At 46.2% G+C, this 21,457-nt stretch overlaps 2 protein-coding genes across 5 annotated transcripts in view; one reads left to right on the forward strand and one right to left on the reverse strand.

Annotated features, from left to right (window-relative positions):
• Nucleotides 1–10,946, forward strand: part of NPC1 (NPC intracellular cholesterol transporter 1) — a 52,750-nt gene extending 41,804 nt beyond the window's left edge. The window contains exons 15-25 of one of the 2 annotated variants that reach the window (XM_030810649.1): nt 1,423–1,550; nt 1,648–1,788; nt 2,321–2,410; nt 2,854–3,044; nt 3,386–3,501; nt 4,189–4,318; nt 5,980–6,180; nt 7,167–7,398; nt 8,309–8,422; nt 9,354–9,516; nt 10,576–10,946. In XM_030810649.1, the coding sequence (XP_030666509.1) occupies nt 1,423–1,550; nt 1,648–1,788; nt 2,321–2,410; nt 2,854–3,044; nt 3,386–3,501; nt 4,189–4,318; nt 5,980–6,180; nt 7,167–7,398; nt 8,309–8,422; nt 9,354–9,516; nt 10,576–10,658 (1,589 nt within the window). In that variant the 3' untranslated portion in view covers nt 10,659–10,946. The remainder of the gene's footprint in view (nt 1–1,422; nt 1,551–1,647; nt 1,789–2,320; nt 2,411–2,853; nt 3,045–3,385; nt 3,502–4,188; nt 4,319–5,979; nt 6,181–7,166; nt 7,399–8,308; nt 8,423–9,353; nt 9,517–10,575) is intronic. The other variant, XM_030810650.1, reaches the window with a different exon arrangement.
• Nucleotides 10,947–11,110: 164 nt separating this feature from the next.
• Nucleotides 11,111–21,457, reverse strand: part of RMC1 (regulator of MON1-CCZ1) — a 29,089-nt gene continuing 18,742 nt past the window's right edge. For all 3 annotated transcript variants that reach the window (XM_012506292.2, XM_030810652.1, XM_030810651.1), the window contains 10 exons: nt 19,213–19,257; nt 18,906–18,959; nt 16,657–16,785; nt 15,532–15,638; nt 13,590–13,709; nt 13,195–13,272; nt 12,769–12,873; nt 12,603–12,671; nt 12,288–12,513; nt 11,111–11,267 (listed from right to left, as the gene is read on the reverse strand). In XM_012506292.2, coding sequence (XP_012361746.1) covers nt 11,188–11,267; nt 12,288–12,513; nt 12,603–12,671; nt 12,769–12,873; nt 13,195–13,272; nt 13,590–13,709; nt 15,532–15,638; nt 16,657–16,785; nt 18,906–18,959; nt 19,213–19,257 — 1,013 coding nt within the window. In that variant the 3' untranslated portion in view covers nt 11,111–11,187. The remainder of the gene's footprint in view (nt 11,268–12,287; nt 12,514–12,602; nt 12,672–12,768; nt 12,874–13,194; nt 13,273–13,589; nt 13,710–15,531; nt 15,639–16,656; nt 16,786–18,905; nt 18,960–19,212; nt 19,258–21,457) is intronic.

Genomic DNA, 21,457 nt, shown 5'->3' on the forward strand with positions numbered 1-21,457 from the left:
TCCACAGGCACTCGCTTACAAGATGTTTGCTGTCGTTTTCAAAGGCAGCCTTTCTCTTCTGTGCGCACAACTCATTGGGGAAGCAGCCTTGTTAATGACCAGAAGCTCTTGACTCACCACATTATAAGGAGCCAGAATAAGCTGGAACAAAGTCAGCACTTCTGTGTTTCTTTCACATAGAGAATCATCAAATAGACTCACTAGTGGGGCTGTCTGCCCCATCTCTGAAGTGTAGTAAGAGCAGAGTTACTCTGTCCACTATAGAGGAGGCTGGACTGGAATCACTCAGTCCAAAGAAGACCATCCACGGGCCACAAACTGCAATGCCTATGTGGCTGCGAGGTCAGCTTAATCAGGGCCATTGTAAGGTCATTGTAGGTGGTAGTCTTTCACCACAGATACACTGCTGGCTTGTTACTCTTCATCTCCACAAAGCCATGTGCTTTTGAAACCTGTAGCCCTGTAGTTCCTTTTGACAAACACAGGTGAAAAAAAAAACCAAAAAAAAACTTTCTTTTTTTCACTACTGTTGTAAGAAAACCAGTGCAAGTGTGATGATAATAGCAGCAGAGACTGTGCCTCAAGGTTGGAGTGACCTTGGGACCGTAGGAGTGAGTAGGGATTGTGGCACCCCAAGTGCACATGTCCTATCTAAAAAGACAGTTATGTGTGGCCAACCCAGTGCTACAAGGTCTGTTTTGTTGTTGCTGCTGTTGTTGTTGTTGTTGTTTTTCTTCCAAGCAAAGTTGTGAATCTAGATTTTTGTGTAAAATGGCATTGTTAAATATTGGCAACTTATAAAAAAATAGTTTTTTAATCTTTTTTTTTTTTTTTTTTGAGACGGAGTCTCGCTCTGTCACCCAGGCTGGAGTGCAGTGTTGCGATCTCGGCTCGCTGCAAGCTCCGCCTCCCGGGCTCATGCCATTCTCCTGCCAAGATGGGTTGATACAGTGTGGGCTAAACAGGAACCAAGTCTTACCCTCATGCCTTTGATCCTCACTCGATTGTCAATTATCTCTTAATTAAATTGGGAGGCTAGTAGTGTTGATGTAATAAATGGAAAATACTGTCCATTTCTTACAGTGAAGCATAGAAAGTACTATAAGAAATGGCCTGTATTTGTGGTTCTCAAATTTTAATGTGCGTGAATTTGCCGTGAACCTGAGTATGGTAGAATTGGGGTTGATTTCCTGTCATAACTAGGATGGGGCTTCCCAAATGGTCTGGTGTTGAGTGCACTTTGAAAGGCACTGGCTTATCACCTCCTGTCCCAGTTCTGGTGTAATGTCCACCCGCAGCATGCGTTCTCATGCGTTTGGCCTGTGCTGGCTCCTTGTATCTGTACATGCACATGAACATAAGACCTGCAGAGAGCCCCCTGCTGTAAACAGAAGTGACGCAGAGCCCTTCTCTCCCCGACAGGAGCATTGTCCGTGATGCCAGCCGTGCACACGTTCTCTCTCTTTGCGGGATTGGCAGTCTTCATTGACTTTCTTCTGCAGATTACCTGTTTTGTGAGTCTCTTGGGGTTAGACATTAAACGTCAAGAGGTAAGTTGGTGTCAGGATTATAGTCTATTTAATTTGAGTCTAGAATCTAGAGGAAGCAGCTAGTGGGTATAACCTTTGTTCCCCACTGTCCCCTCAGAAAAATCGGCTGGACATCTTTTGCTGTGTCAGAGGTGCTGAAGATGGAACAAGCGTCCAAGCCTCAGAGAGCTGTTTGTTTCGCTTCTTCAAAAACTCCTATTCTCCACTTCTGCTAAAGGACTGGATGAGACCAATTGTGGTATGCGCTTATCTGTGGTTTTTCTCTTTCCTCTCACTGAAACAGATTATCACATGCCTTCTAAGAAGCCAGACAGCCTGGGAAGGAGATTCTTAAAGCTGTTAAATATATCTAAAAAAGAAAAGCAAAAGCAAATATGGAACAGTAGATAAAATGTTTTCCCCATGAGCTTTTATCAGTCCATATAAACAAGAGTTTTAAGTTTTTTATTTTGAAATAGTTTCAGATTCACAAAAAGTTGCAAAGAAACTTTTATTTTTCCTCTTAATGATGAGGAAATAGAAGCCAAGAGAGGTGAAGTGGTTTGCCCCAAGTCACTCAGCCCGTAAGTGGCAGAGTCAGGATTTGCACCCAGGAATTTGGACTCCTGGTGCTGTGGTCTCACCCACTGCCATGCACTCCCTATTAGCCTGTCATTTAAGCTTTTCCATTTTAAAAAATCCTGCTTTTTGTGTGTGCTTAAGATTTTATTTCTGGTCGTAAGCTTATTATACTAAGCAGTCTCTGTCTTATGATTGATTTGTTGTTCCAGATAGCAATATTTGTGGGTGTTCTGTCATTCAGCATCGCAGTCCTGAACAAAGTAGATATTGGATTGGAACAGTCTCTTTCGATGCCAGATGTAAGACGACTTCCTTTTTTTTTTTTAACTTCTTTAGCTGATGATGAATACATTTTTCAAAACATGCACTTGGGTGTTTAAAGCAAGTGCCTGCTTCTAACTGCAAATGGTGACAGGGTTTCCAGGGTTAGGAGAACTGCCCCAGTGCAGTGCCGGTGTGGGCTGTTTGGGATTCTGACTGAGCCCCTCTGGGCACAGCTGCAGAAAACGAACAACCAGTCTTATGAGGCTACCTTATGAGTTGCTCTCCTGATTGTGGGGCTAGCAGGAGGAGCACCCTGCGGCCCTGGGGGGAAGACTGGCAGTGTTAGGAATCATGAGTCCAGCTGGAGGCATCTCAGCCAGGAACCTCCTGGCACCGTCTTATTCTCTGTGATCCTCGCCTTGCTTAGTTACTATCAGAGTGTTCACACTCTCTCCTATTTTTTTTATCTTTCTTTCAGGACTCCTACGTGGTGGATTATTTCAAATCCATCAGTCAGTACCTGCATGCGGGTCCGCCTGTGTACTTTGTCCTGGAGGAAGGGCACAACTACACTTCTCCCAAGGGGCAGAACATGGTGTGTGGCGGCACGGGCTGCAACAACGATTCCCTGGTGCAGCAGATATTTAACGCGGCGCAGCTGGACAACTAGTCAGTACCGCCTTGTCTTGTACTTCAGAAGCAGCGGAGGGGGCTCTCAGCCAGGCAGTCAACTCAGGCCTGAAATGTCTCACTGAAAATAGACTTTCTTGGAAAAGTTGTTTTTATGCAAAATGTATGTTAAATCTGGCTTTACCTTAACAAAACCTTTGAAGGGACTAGTTTACCACCTAATGCTTCAAAGGTTTTTTTCATTCAGTGCTCATGTAGTTTTTCTTTTGACCGTTAGCAGTATAAAATGTAGAAAAGGAAGTTAGGTTTTAAGAAAAAGTACTGAAACTAAAGACTTCCTCCCTATGGAGCAGGTCAGTAACCCTGTCTCTTCTCTCTAGTACCCGAATAGGCTTCGCCCCCTCGTCCTGGATCGACGATTATTTCGACTGGGTGAAGCCACAGTCGTCTTGCTGTCGAGTGGACAATATCACTGACCAGTTCTGCAATGCTTCAGGTACTTTCTCCTTTACCAAATCTTTCCCGTTTTGCTGAAAAATTTTCAAATTATCATTTAAAAATCATTTGCATCGTGCCTCAGTTTATACCTATTTGTATATCAAAGCTGGGCCTCCCTCCCTATGTCATCATTCCTTTCCTCAGTCATTCATTCTGAAATTGTCATGTTGTTCCTGGCTCAGACAGCCGCCCTCGGGGCTGCAGGCTGAACAAGGTCCACATCTTCGGAGTGTGGTTTCCAGATAAGGTTTCTCATCCTGTCCTAACTCCAGCGATTGCCTCTCAGGATTGGTATCTGGCCTTAGCTTCTCAAAGGAGGGCTTTTCTTTATCACTTTACCCTATGGTTTTGTAGAAGCGTCGAGATTGCCCTGGAATTTTCTTAATAAAAACATGGAAGCCCCGGGCTCTGACCAGTCAAGGCCATCCTTGAAGGAGGAGATCTACTTCAGGGCAGAAAATGATGCATAGTATGCCTAAGATGAAAATAGTATTTCAGATTCATTAAACTATGAAAGTGACATGTGGCTGAAGCTTTTAGATAAGGGGAAAGATTATCCCTCACTAGTAAGGAAAGTAATTGATAGAGAAGAAAGTAATGCCCCTCATAGTCAGTATTTTTAAATGTTTTACAAAAAATCTGGAGACCTATTCTTCTAACAGTCCTCCCTGCATGTCTCCACCAGTGGTTGACCCTGCCTGCGTCCGCTGCAGGCCTCTGACTCCGGAAGGCAAACAGAGGCCTCAGGGTGGAGACTTCATGAGATTCCTGCCCATGTTCCTTTCGGATAACCCTAACCCCAAGTGTGGCAAAGGGTAAGTGCTGCTGCCATTCCAGATAAGCATCCACTGCAACTTTAATTTGCAATAGAAAACTAGGAGAGGACTGGGCTAAGACAATTGCATGGGAACGTCTCTTCTCCATCCCACCCTGTCCTGGTCCTTTGGTGGAAGCAGGAAAACCAAAAACACCTTTTTAAGAAAATGCCTCATAGTGTTCAACTGATTCTGTCTTAGCGTGGGCATTCACATCTCATGCTCTCTCTGTGTCCTGGCCGCCCCCCGCCGGGCATGAGAATGAACGCAGATTCCTGTGCACATTCCAAGCGGGGCTGAGGGAGAGGACGGCCTGCTGGTAATCCAGGCCTGAAGGAACTGTTCAGTTGTACTGATGGCAGCTGGGGTGTGATCTTAGCTTTAATAACGTTATCCCACATTAAGGTTGCGATTCTTTTAGCCCCGTCATGCTCCTTGCCAGCCCATCCATGTATGGGGTTATGGGCTGTCTCACTCCCTCATCCAGCCAGGCAGCCAGTTACCCATGGAAGCCAGATGTATGGCCCAAAAATAGTGACGATGACTGGAATTCTCTGGGGTTGATTTGGAAGCTCTGGGAGGCGGAAGATGAGTATCCCCATGTGTGTTAGGTAAACTCTGAACTTAGGTTTTTCATAAGAACATATATCTGACCAGAGTCATATCAGTGAATCATTTATATCATGCATGTGCTTTGCGACCTATTCTAGGTATCATGGGATGACTCCCCCTAAAAGTTAAGTAGAAATGAATCTTGCAGCTTGATTTACTCACTGACTGGATGCTTTGGCCTACGTAAAATAAGTTGAAGTAGATTCAGTTTTTCTGAAGGCAGTAACCACCGTTCCTGGGGAGCCTGCAGGGTGCCAGCGTCATGCCAGGCACTCCCTGACGTTACCGTTTATCATCACGCAGCCTATGAGTAGGTGGTGGTATACCCATTTACAGAAGAGGAGACTGGGGCTCAGAGGAGGTCATTTTGCTCGGGGTTACATGACCAGTAAGTGGCAGGGCTGAGGTTGTTCCCAGGGCCCTTGCCCTTTCCTGCCTCCTGTTACACAACAGGACTGAGTAAACCCTGTACATTTGATTATACATGAAACCAGGTAGAGAAACAGCAGCTATGTACCAAAGAACCCAGAGCAATCAAGAAAAGCCCATTTGGACAGGCGAAGTGGTTCACACCTGTAATCCCAGCACTTTGGGAGGCTGAGGTGGGCGGATCACCTGAGGTCACCTCAGGAGTTCAAGACTAGCCTGGCCAACATGGCAAAACCCTGTCTCTACTGAAAAAATAAAAAAGTTAGTCGAGCGTGGTGGCAGGCGCCTGTAATGCCAAGCTATTCGGGAGGCTGAGGCAGGGAGAATTGCTTGAACCCGGGAGGCGGAGGTTGCAGTGAGCCGAGATCATGCCACTGTACTCCATCCTGGGCTACAGAGCAAGACTGTTTCAAAAAAGAAAAAAAAAAAAGCCAGTCTGGGAGAGAACAAGCTAAACCTTTGATGTTCCCTTATCTGGGGGCCTTCTTCATCCCTGAAATGTACAGCTGGGTCTGACCTCCGAGGCCAGGGTCAGGTGATTTTGCTTAGCCTCAAGTGCTCAGATTCTGCTGATATTTTGCAAGACCTGGACTCTCTGACACCCGGGATTCTTTTCTCAGGGGACATGCTGCCTATAGTTCTGCAGTTAACATCCTTGGCAATGGCACCAGGGTCGGAGCCACGTACTTCATGACCTACCACACCGTGCTGCAGACCTCTGCTGACTTTATTGACGCTCTGAAGAAAGCCCGACTTATAGCCACTAATGTCACCGAAACCATGGGCATTAACGGCAGTGCCTACCGGGTATTTCCTTACAGGTAAAGCCTGCCCTTTTTTCAGTGGGGTTTACCTAGCAAAGGGCTTACACTAGGTGGGAGTGGGGAGGGTTCCCTTGGCAAGATGCTGATTTTCAGGTTGGGTTCTGGCCCCTGCTTCATTCTGAGCACAGGGCAGTATATCAAAGGACATGGGTGCTGGGCAAGGGAGTTCAGAATCTAAAGCCTCTATGAAGGCCTGAGGGCTAGAGACACAGAACTTGATCTCTGCGCTACTGCACAGCTGCAAGAGACACACACTGGAAAATGGCTCAAGGCAGGGGGCGCTTGGAGAGCAGGTGGCTCAGAGCGGGGCCAGGCCCGCGTTCTTGGCCAACAACAGACCAGAATCCCCAACTGCTGGTTATTTGGGATGCTGCCTGTATGTAGACTTTTTATATTGTTAGGGTTTTTTTTTCCCAGCAAGAAAAGTATTATGTATGAAATAGTGAATTTGGAAACTGGAGAAAGATAGGAGAAACAAGTGATTTATTTTTCCTGCCTCCCCATGATCTCGCTTAAAGCAAGAAGGCCTGGATTTGTTTGGAAGAAGTTAAGAGCCAGTTAGCTCTGCCAAAAAATAAATGAAAGCATTTTTTCCTCAGGCCTTGCATGGACCCTGCTGAGCCTGAGGTAGTGTCTCAGGATAGATCAGGATTCTTTGTTGTTGTTGTTGGTTTTTTTTTTTTTTTCCAGAATGCTGTGGAATGCTCTCTGTAAATGTCTATAAAATAGCATAGATTGGGCTTATAAACAAAAACTTTATCAAAAATACACATTTTGCATCACTGCTGGGCCCTTCTCTGGGTGGTCAGTGGCCATGAGAGGTCGAGTGAGTTGCTTTAGGTGAGTCTTGTAGACAGCCAGCAAGGTTTTCTGCAAGGGATGTTTCCCAAAGGAGTCTGACCACTTGGCAGTGGTGACAGGGTGAACACACAGTGTTGGGGAGTGACAGCGAGCTTTAACGAGGCCTCCCCTCTCCTCTCCAGTGTGTTTTATGTCTTCTACGAACAGTACCTGACCATCATTGACGACACTATCTTCAACCTCGGTGTGTCCCTGGGCGCGATATTTCTGGTGACCATGGTCCTCCTGGGCTGTGAGCTCTGGTCCGCAGTCATCATGTGTGCCACCATCGCCATGGTCTTGGTCAACATGTTTGGAGTTATGTGGCTCTGGGGCATCAGTCTGAACGCTGTATCCTTGGTCAACCTGGTGATGGTGAGTCCTCATCCAGTCTCAATTTGTCCCTAGCCCCTGTTTCACTTAGGGGAATTGGCTGTCTTGGATTCCATGTAAACCCTAAAGATGGAGTAAGATACCAAGTCTGGCGCTTGCTCTTGGCACACATGGAGAGGCAGGATGAGTGCTGGAGGAGTGCTGGATGGTGGTGGGACAGGGCATAGAGGGAGCGAGCATTGAGTTGGACATCTGGGAGCATAGGCACATTACAGGGAATTTCTGTTCAATTTTTTCTCTTGTCCCATTCCTTGCGGCTATACTAGTGTACCTGATGGTGCCTCTGACCATGGAACTGTGATTTCCTGGCCTAGTTCTGGGCTAGTCTGCCTGTAATTTGTTATTCTTTATAGAGATTGCACAAGCCTGTAGCCTAATGACAGCAGGATGTTCACTTTTTACTTAGAAAATTGCACCCCGCCCCAGGAGCTCCCTGACTAGTGCCTTTTGCCTCCCATGTGGTTGTCGGGTACTTTTAGTCATTAAAGATGAGAGCACTCGGAAGGTATTCATGGAAAATAGAACAGTGTATCTGTACTCTGAGATAGGAGCCCTGCTTCAGATAGGGGAGCACTGAGGTCCAAGAAAAGAAGTTGTGACCATGTGCCAGCTCGGTGCGGGTGGGGTGACCTTAAGGGGTTCTAGCAGTTTCTCCTGGTCAACACAAACGTGCCACAGAAAACCAGGCTTTTGGCTGTGTGTAGAGAGGGCCCCAAAAAGTTCCTGGTACAGTACAGATTGGTGTGATGGAGGCCTTGTAAGTCCAATGGGATGCTTGGCCTCCTCTAGCACCCAGGGTGCCCTGGTAATTAGCACCCATCCTCGGAACGGGGTGGCTGCCTAGGGTCTTCAACAGGAAGAGAGCCATCCTAAAGGAAGTGCTTTATTTCAGAGCTGTGGCATCTCTGTGGAGTTCTGCAGCCACATAACCAGAGCGTTCACGGTGAGCACGAAAGGCAGCCGCGTGGAGCGCGCAGAAGAGGCACTCGCCCACATGGGCAGCTCCGTGAGTACCCTGAGCAGGGCCACGCCGGCAGAGTCGCACCATGAAGTGTCCTGCTCAGTGACTGAAGAGTCTGGATCCTGTACTTACAAAGCAGCTCCTAATGGATTGCAAGCTTTCAGGCAATTCATGAATTAGCTGCCACATCGTGGACAGAACGGACGTTCTGTGGAACTGTACCTGTTGGTACGGCTCCTTTTTAGGTGGCAGTGTGCTGAAGCAGGAAAGTAACAGAAAAGTTAAACATGAGACAGCTGGCAGTCTTTCCCATTTAAAATGCAGGAGAGCCCAGGCCAGAACCCAGCGTGTGATGTGCGGTTGGTGCCTGGAGAGTCGTCTTGGTTCAACTCTACAGCCTGGCTTAGTCTATCTCTTTACCACTGTAGAAAATACCTGGTAAAGAGTAAAAACTAAAACTTTGCTTCGTAACACTTTTAAATATTTGAGTTTTCACCTGAGAATATAAAGAAAGATAATCAATTTAGAGACACGATGCAGCGTCTATGCAGAATACACAGCTTTTACCTTGGTCATACCTCTCCTCCGGGATCATAAGGCAGCAAATAAAATAGTGTTAGGTAGTAGATGATGCTACCTGGGTTCAGTTCCCATTGCTTTGAATCTTGAGTATTAAGAAATCCCCATAAGGGCTGGGCATGGTGGCTCATGCCTGTAACCCTAGCACTTTGGGAGGCCAAGTCTGGCGGACCGCTTGCAGCCAGGGGTTCGAGACCATGGCCAACATGGTGAAACCCCATCTCTACTAAAAACACAAAAATTAGCCGGGCATGGTGGCGTGCACCTGTAATCCCAGCTACTCGGGAGGCTGGGGCAGGAGAATCACTTGAACCTGGGAGAAATCCTTGTAAGGAAGTGTTCTTGTTCAATTACAGATTGGTAAAAGTGGTTTCTAACACAGTATCTCTTCTTTTAGGTGTTCAGTGGAATCACACTTACAAAATTTGGAGGGATTGTGGTGTTGGCTTTTGCCAAATCTCAAATTTTCCAGATATTCTACTTCAGGATGTATTTGGCCATGGTCTTACTGGGAGCCACTCACGGATTAATATTTCTCCCTGTCTTACTCAGTTACATAGGTAAGAGTTCTCATCTTAAAAGGGTGGCACAAGAGGAAGCACATTACTGAAAGGGAATTCTGTCCTGAGGCATTCTTTTCAAGTATTTGAACTCATATTAATGGTCATTTGATAATGATAAATGATACTGAGTAAAAAAATTTCTTCTAAAAGAAAAAACCCATCCAGGGGCTTCCTGATGGTGCAGACTACTTTATTAGGAAGTTGTTGATGTTTTTTCTGGAGGCCTGATCTGTCTGCTTCACAGAGGCCTGGAGCCAGTCCCTGAGTGGATCTGAGTGTCAGCAGGCAGGGCAGCTCCTCCCTGCCACTGAGATGGAGTCCATCTGGCAGCCGGCTCTCACACCAGCAATGCTGCAGAACAGCTTTTTATGTCCCTCATGGATTTCCCGTTTCTTAGCAAAGTGCTGCCTCTGTTCATTTCAAGACTGTCTTGATCCTTTTACTTCTATGGCCACTTCACCTTGCACAAAAATGACCCACGGTTGAAATAACAGTACTGATTTGCTTGATTTATAGCTTTGTCACTAAATTGAAGCACTGAAGTAGAAGAATAAGAAAATGAGGGGCTTTTTATCATCTCCGGGAGATAGGAAGTGGTTCTGTTACAATCTAATATACTCGCTCCTTTTAAGACAAAAAAAAAAAAAAAAAAAAATGAGCACTTTGGAAGGCTGAGATAGGAGAATCGTTTGAGACCAGCCTAGGCAACATAGTGAGGCCTCCATCTCTACAAAAATAAAATTAGCCAGGTGAAGTGGTGTGCGTCTGCAGTCCCACCTACTTGTTAGGCTGAGGCAGGAAGCTTGCTTGAGCCCAGAAGGGTGGGCTCAGGATGCAGTGAGTCGTGTTCATACCACTCACTCCAGCCTGAGGAAGAAAGCAAAGAGCCCATCTCCAAAAGAGAGGGAGAGATGGTCTCACTCTGTTGTCCAGGCTGGTCTCAAGCAATTCTCCTGCCTCAGTCTTCCAAAGTGGTATTACAGGCGTGAGCCACTATGCCCAGCCAACTAGCTCCCTTTCTCCTGCAGAAATAAGAAGTCTTTTTCTCTCTCATAGGGCCATCAGTAAATAAAGCCAGAAGTTGTGCCACTGAAGAGCGATACAAAGGAACAGAGCGCGAACGGCTTCTAAATTTCTAGCCCTCTCGCAGGGCATCCTGACTGAACTGTGTCTAAGGGTCGGTCGGTTTACCACTGGACGGGCGCTGCATCGGCAAGGCCAAGTTGAACACCGGATGGTGCCAACCATCGGCTGTTTGGCAGCAGCTTTGAACGTAGCGCCTGTGAACTCAGGAATGCACAGTTGACTTGGGAAGCAGTATTATGAAATCTGGAGGCAACCACGGGACACTAAACTTCTCCCAGCTTCTTCAGGAAAGAAAACCTCATTCTTTAGCAAGCAGGAGGTGACACTAGATGGCTGTGAATGTGATCCGCTCACTGACACTCTGGGCTGTGAATGTGATCCGCTCACTGACACTCTGTAAAGGCCAATCAATGCACTGTCTCTCCTTTTAGGAGTAAGCCATCCCACAAGTTCTATACCGTATTTTTAGTGACATTTGAGGTTGTAGATGATACACTTTATAACATTTTATAGTTTAAAGAGCTTTATTAATGCAATAAATTAACTTTGTACATATTTTATATAAAAAACCAGCAAGTGATTTCAGAATGTTGTAGGCCTCATTAGAGCTTGGTCTCCAAAAATCTGTTTGAAAAAAGCAACATGTTCTTCACAGTGTTCCCCTAGAAAGGAAGAGAATTAATCGCCAGTTAGATGTGGCATGAAATGAGGGACAAAGAAAGCATCTCGTAGATGTGTCTACTGGGTTTTAACTTATTTATTTTTCTTTAATAAAATACATTGTTTTCCTAGGTTTGGGGGTTGCCCTATCTGCTTTGAGAGACAAGTAGAAAAGCTAAATGGAAGAGATTGTATCTAACCTGTCCTTACGGTAACTAAATGCCGTCTTACATTGAGCTAGAAATAGTTAGTTAGACCTACAAGTTTCATTAGACAGTCCTGATCCTTCCCTATCCTAAAGATGATGTCTTAGGTTGTATAACTATTTGGAGATGAGAATGATCAACCAGGGCCAGGTGCAGTGGCTCACACCTGTAATCCCAGCACTTTGGGAGGCTGAGGCAGGCAGATCATGAGGTCAGGAGTTTGACACCAGCATGGGCAATATAGTAAAACCCCACCTCTACTAAAAATACAAAAATTAGCCGGGTGTGGTGGCACGCACCTGTAGTCCCAGCTACTCGGGAGGCTGAGGCTGAAGAATCACTTGAACCCAGTGGAGGTTGCAGTGAACCGAGATCACAACACTGCACTCCAGCCTGGGCAACGGAGCGAGACTCCGTCTCAATGAAAAAAATAAAAAAAAATGAGAATGATCAACCAATGTATACTTCATAAAACTGAAACCTTAATAAGCCCCAGGCCCTTTAAAACCCTTAGCCACCCTTTGCCGTCTTATTCCTGGCTTCAAGAGATATTCCAAGATGGGCTGTGCCTGATCTGGGTCCTAAATGTGTCTTGACTCAAAACACACTTCCTCGGTGAGTTCCAGAGCATAATTCAGATTCTGTCAGTATACTGAATTCACTCTACTACAAATAATGGGCCAAGGGCTAGGCGGGCTGTTATCAAATTGTGCTGTTTACAAAAATGCTAACCGGGGTCCTCGCCCACCAGCTGCCAGTGCCCTCTGCTACTCTCTGAGGCTATGGTTACCCCAAGTCTTTTCACTGCATTCTCACCTGGTGTGAAATTGGGGCTCCCTCGCAACCGCTGGTTTCGCTGTTCAAAAAACCGGAATATTGTATAGAAAAGCATGTTGTCTTCAGTCTGCTTTGCAGCATCTAAAAATTTTCGTGCAGAAATGCTGTCATGGCCACCAATGCCCCGGATAAACCTTAAGGCAGCTAACACTTGGTGTTTGGAAAGGAGAACTTCTACTATTTCATCATTTGCTGTTGAAAGTCGCTAGGAATAAGGGAGAGAAGTCCAGGTCAGTGCAAACAACAGGAACAGAGTCAGTTTCCACAGTCGAAAACCTCACACATCAGAGTTACCTTCAGCATGTCCAGAGACAGCTGATGAGCAGGAGGATAGAAACTCTCTAGGGATAACAGCAGACAAGCCTGAAAGACATTTTTAGACCCGCTTCAGTTGGAAGGATAACGGTTAAAATTTTCCGTTTTTAACCACAATGGAAGTAAAAAATCTGGCAATGCATACCAAAGGTTTGGAGTCGCTGAGGACGTGGTACTGCAGGAACTGATGCAGCATATAAAAGAGGTTGTGCTGGACAAGTGTTTTGATAACAAGTTCATGTAGGTAATGCTGAGGACAAAAGTAAAAAGTGAAAGAACACTTCCCACATCATTCAGCTACAACAGACTAGAGGCTCCCCAAGGACTGGCTATTCTAACCAAGGTAAAAGTCTGTCATTACAAGAAGTGGTTTCATCATGCAGGTAAAGACCCCAACTTGACATTACACTTCCCATTCCAACTAATGATGTCAGGAGAGTCACTCAGCATTCTGAGTCGGGGAGGCAGACCTGATTTAGCATATGAGTCATCTTCTAAGACAGTGACTGTGTCTTTTTTTTTTTTTTTAATTCCTGCTGCTTTAACTTGGGACCAGCTGATTTGAAGGTACCTGTACTGCAATCTGAAACTGGTTAAGAGAACGAATGTATTCCATCAGCACGGCTATCACAAATTTATGAGGCATCTCCTAGGGAGAAAAAAATGTGGTCTTATAAATACCAACGAGGTGCAAAAGGGGCTGCATATAACTCTCTATCCAATCCCCGCCTTGTTTCCATCTTAAAATGGCCCAGTGTTCATCTTTCACTGGTTTTGCACAAATCGCTCCAGAACCACCCATCAACGATTATGCTTTACGCCTGAGTATTAGAAGCCAAACTACCAGCTCTAGGTCCTCACCCAAGGAAACTCCAGTGATTCTAATCACATGAAGTCTCCTCATTTTCTGCAACTTCCTTGTTTTGAGCATTCTCAGTCCAGAAGAGGCGGAAAGCTGCAGCCCACCTTCTTTTCCACGAAGGCTGACAGGACATGGGTGTACACATCTGACTGGTCCAGCACCGCCTGGGTCCGCACCGGCCTCTTGAGGAGCGGGCTGCTTCGGCTCTGCCCTGCTTCCACCGCCTGAAAGAAGAAACCACAAACTATGATCTTCGGCATCTTAGAGGAAGGGTGCTGTTTACAGTTCATACACAAGGACTGAATTCTTCGATGTGGACCCAGGATACGAGCGGAAAACACTTTCTCTACTTAGATACAACTTTTTCCTGTGCTGGCTGGGGGAGAGTCTAGGAAGTCAGAATTGGTCATCTTGAAAACACTCCAATGTTCACGGTAGATGAAACTAAAGAAGCATGTGTCAGAGTTTTCTCTTAAGATATATCATACTTAGCCTCTTGCAGTTTTTTAACTTCCTGTCTAAGCTTCTTAATCCTGGACCATGGGCATTTGTTATCTGGCAAAAATGAAATGGCCTGCTGCATCCCTGCTTTATGAAGCCCGGATCCTACAATAAATGAGTAGCTCCTGCATGGAATCTCCGGGGATTTTTAAGTGGCAAGCCAGAGCACAAGTCCTTCTGAATAGGAAAGCTCTGTGAGACCTTGACGACCTCACCTAACGTTTGAAAGCAGTCCCAGCCGGGCGCGGTGGCTCACACCTGTAATCCCCGCAATTTGGGAGGCCAAGGCAGGTGGATCACCTGAGGTCAGGAGTTCCAGACCAGCCTAATATGGAGAAACCCGGTCTCTACTTAAAAAAAAAAAAAAAAAAATTCAAAATTAGCTGGGTGCAGTGGCGCATGCCTGTAATCCCAGCTGCTCAGGAGGCTGAGGCAGGAGAATCCCTTGAACCCAGGAGGTGGAGGTTGTGATGAGCCAAGATCTTGCCATTGCACTCCAGCCTGGGCAACAAGAGCAAAACTCCATCTCAAAAAAAAAAAAAAAAAGCAGTTCAGATCCATGCAGATTATGCAATAGCTGTGGGGTGTAGCCTGAGAACCTGCATTTCCAAGAAACTCCAGATGCTGCTCACGTGGCTGGTCAGTGGCCCACACTGCTGAGTCATGACGGTTTTTGGAGCCCAGTAGACAGTGTGGGACAGCACAGAAACTACCATTTGGGATCAGACCTACTGATTCCCACAGCCCAGAACACCCACAGCAATAGAGTCCAAAAGGACTCAGCCACCCCTCATGTCTGGCAGGGTAGGAATGGACACTGTCCAGGCAACCGGCCCTCTTCAGTGCCTGTCTCAGACCTCTTACCCTTCCATGAACAGCTAAAGGGGAGTGGAGTTCTGGGGCTTTTGTTGGTTTAAAACCATTTTCAGCCTAGGACTAATCAGATCCTGGAAGTGAAATAAATCATTCTCCTTGTCCTAAACTTTTCTTCTGGCTTCAGAAGATATGATGTACAAGTAATACAGCGGGAATTGGTGGCAATAAGCCATGGTTATTACTTTCACTACAAACACGCCTGCTAAGTGCTAACATTGAATCGTCACTATCTCAACAGGATGCTATCTCAACAGGATTCTTTCCCAAAAGGGAAGAAAGCTGTGGCAAATATAAATATTTCTAATTTAATTTACTAAGTCCTCACTCTGGCACAACAGAAAAATATACAAAATATTGCAAAGCAGAGACTGATTTTTCTCATCTTTAACAGTAGACCAGGGATCTACAGGCAAGATCGAACACAGATGGGAAAAACAAAAACAGTGAAGGTATGAAGTGAGATGTAGCCTCCAGCTCATGGGATGCAGGGACCCTGAATTTACTACTCCTCCACTATCCCCGACTACTGCCACCTTGCCCTATGGCAGGCGGCAAATCTCAGCGACCTTATTCTAATATATAGGAAACAATTTTGCATCATAATTACTTAGAAAATACCAGGGAGGGGGTGGGGGAGGAGGACCCTTTGTCATACTCCATGTAACTCACCATTGCGTAACTCTGCTCGGCATCCAAGTACTTTTTATACTCATGGTTGAGTTTATCAAAAACAGTGGCTATCACGGGCAGCGATGCTCTGTCTGACTCACTTAACACTGGAAAGGCACAATGTTCACACGGATCAAACCAACTTCATGTCAGCTTCAGAATTTCCACACGTTGCTATGATAAAAACTAATCTAAAAGGTTACCAATGCAAAAGTACCTTTAGAGGACACTCTAAGAAATTCAATACTTTAAAGACCTGATACCTAGATGTCATTCGCAACCCCTTTCTGGTTACAGTTAAAAAAAAAAAAAAAAAAAGCTATAGCAGGCCAGGCTCAGTGGCACATGCCTATAATCCCAGTACTTTGGGTAGGCCGAGGCAGAAGGATCACTTAACGCTGGGAGTTTGAGACCAGCCTGGACAACAAGGCAAGACCCCATTTCTACCAAAACAAAAACCAACACCAACAGCACATACTGGTAGGGGATTCTTTTTTTCTTTTTGAGACAGGGTCTTGCTCTGTCGCCCAGGCTGGAGGTACACTGACACAAATGGCTCACTGCAGCCTCGTCCTCCCGGGCTCAAGCAATCCTCCCTCTGCAGCCTCTGGAGTAGCTGGGGCCACAGGTGTATAGCACCAAACTCAGCTGATGTTTTTTTTTTTTTTTTGTAGAGACAGGGTTTCGCCATGTTGTCCAGGCTGGTCTCGAACTCCTAGGCTCAGGCAATCCTCCTGCCTCAGCCTCCCAGAGTGCTGGGATTATAAGCATGAGCCACCATGCCTGGCCTCAGCAGGGGATTCTTAAAGAAGACACATATGCAGTGAGTGGCTTGGATTTTGAAAGAGGTGTGTGTGAAGGCCAGGGGTGGTGGCCCACTCCCCTCCTGTGTGCCCACGTTCATTCAGAACCATCCCATTTATTGTTCTTTTCTACCAGTATCTCTACAAGTCATCTTTCCATTTAGCAGCCTTTCCTAGAGGGTCACATAGCCACCCCTCACATAAAGAATGAGGCTGTGGGTCACAGACAAGGCACAACAATGTAGCCCACATCCCGATAAAAAGTGTTGGGCAGCACAGGCCTCACACTGGAACCAGACCAAGGGGGAAGGATTCAACTTACTCTGTGAACAGACAGACAGGATGACCATCTTGCATTCCTTTCTCTGGAGGAGAAAGTCCATCAGTCTTCCTTTGTCTGGTAAGAGATTTACTATGGGCTCAAGTTTCACTTGGAGGTTCCAGAGGTAACCTGGATTTTAAGAGGCAGCAAATAAAACAGTATGATGCAAACCATAACAAAAGCCCAAAAGTGGTTCCCCTAAACATCTGCGGGGCGGGTGGCGGGTGGTGATAAAAAGCCGCAAAGTACGGTCAATGTAGCTTTTCCTTCCTAACTGAAGCAGAGCCGAGCCATTCAGGAGCAATTCAGGAGCATGTCTACCACAGGAGGATGACGGCCGAGCCACCGCACGCTTGGCTGACTCTTTCCAAGTAACTTCTGCATTCAGGGGCACATCAAAGGTGTAGCTCCTAGTCCTTCATTCCAAACGGGGCCTTCCCTAGACCTAGTCCCTCTTTTAACGTTTAAAATAGAAAAAGATGTCAACACGTGGCATCAACTTCAGTCCTGTGCTTTGGTTTCTCCTACAACGGCTCATTAGTTTAAAAGGTAACTCCAGAGGCTCTCAATGAAACATCATAACTCATCCATTCATCGACCCATAAATGTACAATCAACCCACACTGCCAGCATCTGGTGTGGCCTTTCCCAATTGGGCTGCTACAGGAGAATGAAGTGCCACATAAAAAATCATCTGGGTGATCCCTTTTTCAGTTGTCCCAAGGCAGGTACAGAGCAGCTGTACAGGAAAACACCAGCGAGATGCACAGGAGAGAAATGACTTCATTACATACATACAGTGGATGTCACATGAGGCTATGGGTTACAGACAAGGCACAACAATGCATTACATACAGTGGATGCCTACAGCATCAGGGCTAATTCTCTCCTCAAGAGTTCTTAGGAATTCCAGAGGAAAGGCAGGAAAATACACAGAGGATTAAAGAGTAACATAGGACATTGTCTAATACCAGCCTGGCGAGGTATTAGAGACACAGGTTAGGGCAACACGGCAAGACCCTGTCTCTACAAAAAAAAAAAAAAAATTATAGGCCGGCTGCAGTGGCTCACACCTGTAATCCCAGCACTTTGGGAGGCCAAGGTGGGCAGATCACGAGGTTGGGAGGTCGAGACCATCCTGGCCAACATGGTGAAACCCCGTATCTACTAAAAATACAAAAATTAGCTGGGTGTGGTGGCGCATGCCTGTAATCCCAGCTACTGGGGAGGCTGAGGCAGGAGAACCGCTTGAACCCAGGAGTTGGAGGTTGCAGTGAGCCGAGATGGCGCCACTGCACTCCAGCCTGGTGACAAAGCAAGATTCCATCTCAAAATAATAATTATTATTATTATAATAAATTAACTGGGCATGGTGATGTGTGCCTGTAGGCCCAGCTACTCGGGAGGCTGAAGCAGGATCACCTGAGCCCAGGAGCTCAAGGCTGCAGTAAGCTGAGATAGCACTACTGTGCTCCAGGCTGGGTGACAGAGCAAGACCCTGCCTTAAAAAAATAAGATTTCTCTAGGCCGGGCACAGTGGCTCATGCCTGTAATCCCAGCACTTTGGGAGGCCGAGGCAGGTGGATCACCTGAGGTTGGGAGTTTGAGACCAGCCTGACCAACATGGAAAAACCTCATCTCTACTAAAAATACAAAATTAGCTGGGCGTGGTGGCACATGGCTGTAACCCCAGCTACTCGGGAGGCTGAGGCAGGAGAATCGCTTGAACCCGGGAGGCAGAGGTTGCAGTGAGCCAAGATCGCGCCATTGCACTCCAGCCTGGGCAACAAGAGCAAAACTCCGTCTCAAAAAAAAAAAAAAAAAAAAAAAAAAAAGACTTCTCTAATAAAGAGACAACTAACAGACTGAGGAGGCTTCGTCAGCAAGGCCAGAAAGAGAAGCACACCTCCTGGGCTCACGCAGAACAGAAAAGGGCATGGGCACCGGTGGGAAGGTCGATGGGAGGAATGAAGGGAGACACCCGGGGGTGGAGTCTGGCTTTCCAGAATGGGCTTAAGCAGGAGAATGGCATTCTTAGTTGTTGCTTTAATTATTAAAAGTAGTATATGTTCTTGATAAAATGCACATATAGTAGAAAACATTATAAAGTGAAAAAAAAATCCCATTCCCAAGGTTGAAAGGAGGGGTCGTTTCTAAGAGATTAACCTTGAAAACGTCCCTGGCTACAACTGGGATCCAAAGTCAACAAGCACCATGTTGTAACACGACAGCTGTCCCCGCTGACCTACCTTGGCTTGCACTGATAATGATGTCAGGTTGAAAGACAATCCAGGATGAAGAATCCACATGTTATAGGAAATTCTAAACCAGGAAAGGACGAAAACAAAAAGCAAACCGTTTCCGTTAGCACATGCCCCTGCCCCCCATGTCCTGAGTCCACGCTAAACACGGGGCCCCTGGACAGTCAGGGAAGCTGCCTGTGGGGTGGCTCTCAGAGCGTTATTCACAGCTGCCCAGAGGAGGGCTTCAGGACCACTCTCTGGGGGTGACCACTTGCCCTGTTGTGCACAGTGCCAACACCTTAGTAAAGGATACAGAGTTTACACGGAACAGGAGACTGGCTGGTCACGGCAGCAGGACCTACAAATTGAGAAAACATAAGTGCAATGATGCAGTCAGAAAATGCTTCAAATGCTGGTACTTATGACGCAAAAGTCAGTACTTTTTAATGTCATTACAAAATTTTTATTCAATTGTAGTTAAAGAAGAAATGAACTGTTCCATCTCACTGATAGCACATATGGGGAGGAAGGGGAAGGAGCTGACAATCCAGGAAAATCTCACCAAGAAAAAGAAAGCATGTCAAGGCTTCAATCACTGTGGTTTGGGTTTTTTTAATAACCAAAGATGACTCATGATCATTTACATATGCACGTTAAGGAACTGAGAAATTTACTTGGAGGATTCAAAATCAAATACCCAGATCATCCATGGAGAATGTTTCAAATAAATGTGGCTTGTAGCTTACTGTAGCTTAATTATCTTTTTTTTTTTTTTAAGACAGGGTGTTGCTCTGCTGTCCAGGCTTAAGTGCAGTAGTTGATCATAGCCCACTACAACCTCGAACTCCTTGGCTCAAGTGATCCTCCTGCCTCAGCCTTCAGAGTAGTTAGGACTACAGACATGTCACCATGCCCTGCTAACTTTTTTTTTTTGTAAAGACAAGGTCTATGTTGCCTAGGCTGGTCTCAAACTCCTGGGCTTAAGTGATCTGCCCACCTCAGCCTCCCAACATGCTGGGATTACAGGCATGAGCCACTGTGCCCAGCCACTTAATTATCTAAATAATTAGCTCGATTATCCATTGCATAGAGTAGGTCCAGGCACAGTGAGCTCGTCTGGGAAGCAGACCCCCAAAACCTCACATGACAGGGACCCTTAACAAACAGTTATACTGCTCATGAGCCATGCAGGCAGCCCTACAAGCTAACCATGACTCCTGGTTCTGTTCCAATTACCCAGGTACAATCAGAAGGCAGGTTTCAATCAGCTGGTCAGAGAAAAGGTCATTGTGAACAGACCACCCAAAGGTAGGAAAGAGCCCAGGCAGACAAGCTTTGGCGAACAGCACTCGCGCTTTGGACCTAAGGGTCAAGGTCTGCACCAAGTGCACAGCCCTCACCTTTGGGTGGCTGACCTGCACACTGTCAGGTGAGAGCTTTCATTTTTAAGGCCCCCCAGATGATCCTAATTTGTAGTCAGATTGAGACCCACTGTTCTCACAGGCCCAAAACAAAAAGAAAAAGGGTGGCTGACTCTTCCCAAAAGTGCTGGTTATATCTTTCTAAACAGGCCCATTCGATTCCTGAGCACGCCCACCCAGTGGCAGCACAGTGGGCAAGACACACGGATGTATCAAGCTGCCAGGACTCACAGCCCAGCAGGAAACGAAAGGAGAGTCACTAACCTCTGAAAATGCTTTGCAGCCCACACCACCTAGATCCCCAGACCCTCAGTGGATTCCTGACTTCCTCCTATTGATCTCTGCATGGGCTATTACTGTGACCAGGCCTCGCATCTGTTCCATTAAAACCAGATGGTTAGAACCTGATGCCTCCTAACTGGTCCTGTACCACTGGAACAGAGCTGAAGGTTCTAAGCCAGGGGTGTCCAATGTTTTGGCTTCCCTGGGCCATAAGAGGAAGAAGAAGAATGGTCTTGGGCCACACCTAAAATATACTAATACTAACAACAGCTGATGAGCTTAAAAAAAAAAATCATTAAAAAATCTCATAATGTTTTAAGAAAGTTTAAGAATTTGCGTTGGGCTGCATTCAAAGCTGTCCTGGGCCACATGTGGCCCACAGGCCATGGGTTGGACAGGCTTGTTCTAAATGTTTAGTTTTTTTTCCCCAATTCACCAGCAGTTACCTTCATGCCAAGTGGGCAGCAGACACAAGACAATCACTTGGCAAAATCTCTTCTTTCAATGCTAACATTATTTACAAAGGAAAAGGAAGAAGCTCGAAAGAACACAGAAAGCCAAAAGACCTAATTGAACGTCTGTTAAGAACCAGCTCCTTCCTCCAACTGTGCCAGAAAGTAACTAAACTTTTGGCTGATCTAGCAAGACAGGGCAGTCAGGCTGACGATGGTGCTCTTGCTAAACTTTCAGCCAGAGCCCAATTCTGAATCTCCTGGGTGAAAGGTACAAGGAAATCCTGACTGCAGCCTGGGTCAACCCGCCCAATGCCATCTGACAAAGAATAAAACATTAGTACCAAGGTTCCAAAGGTGAGCCATCTGACTACGTCTTGCACACTGAAACCTCAGACTAGCC

The sequence above is a fragment of the Nomascus leucogenys genome, chromosome 4, assembly GCF_006542625.1.
Source record: "Nomascus leucogenys isolate Asia chromosome 4, Asia_NLE_v1, whole genome shotgun sequence".
NCBI lineage: Eukaryota > Metazoa > Chordata > Mammalia > Primates > Hylobatidae > Nomascus > Nomascus leucogenys.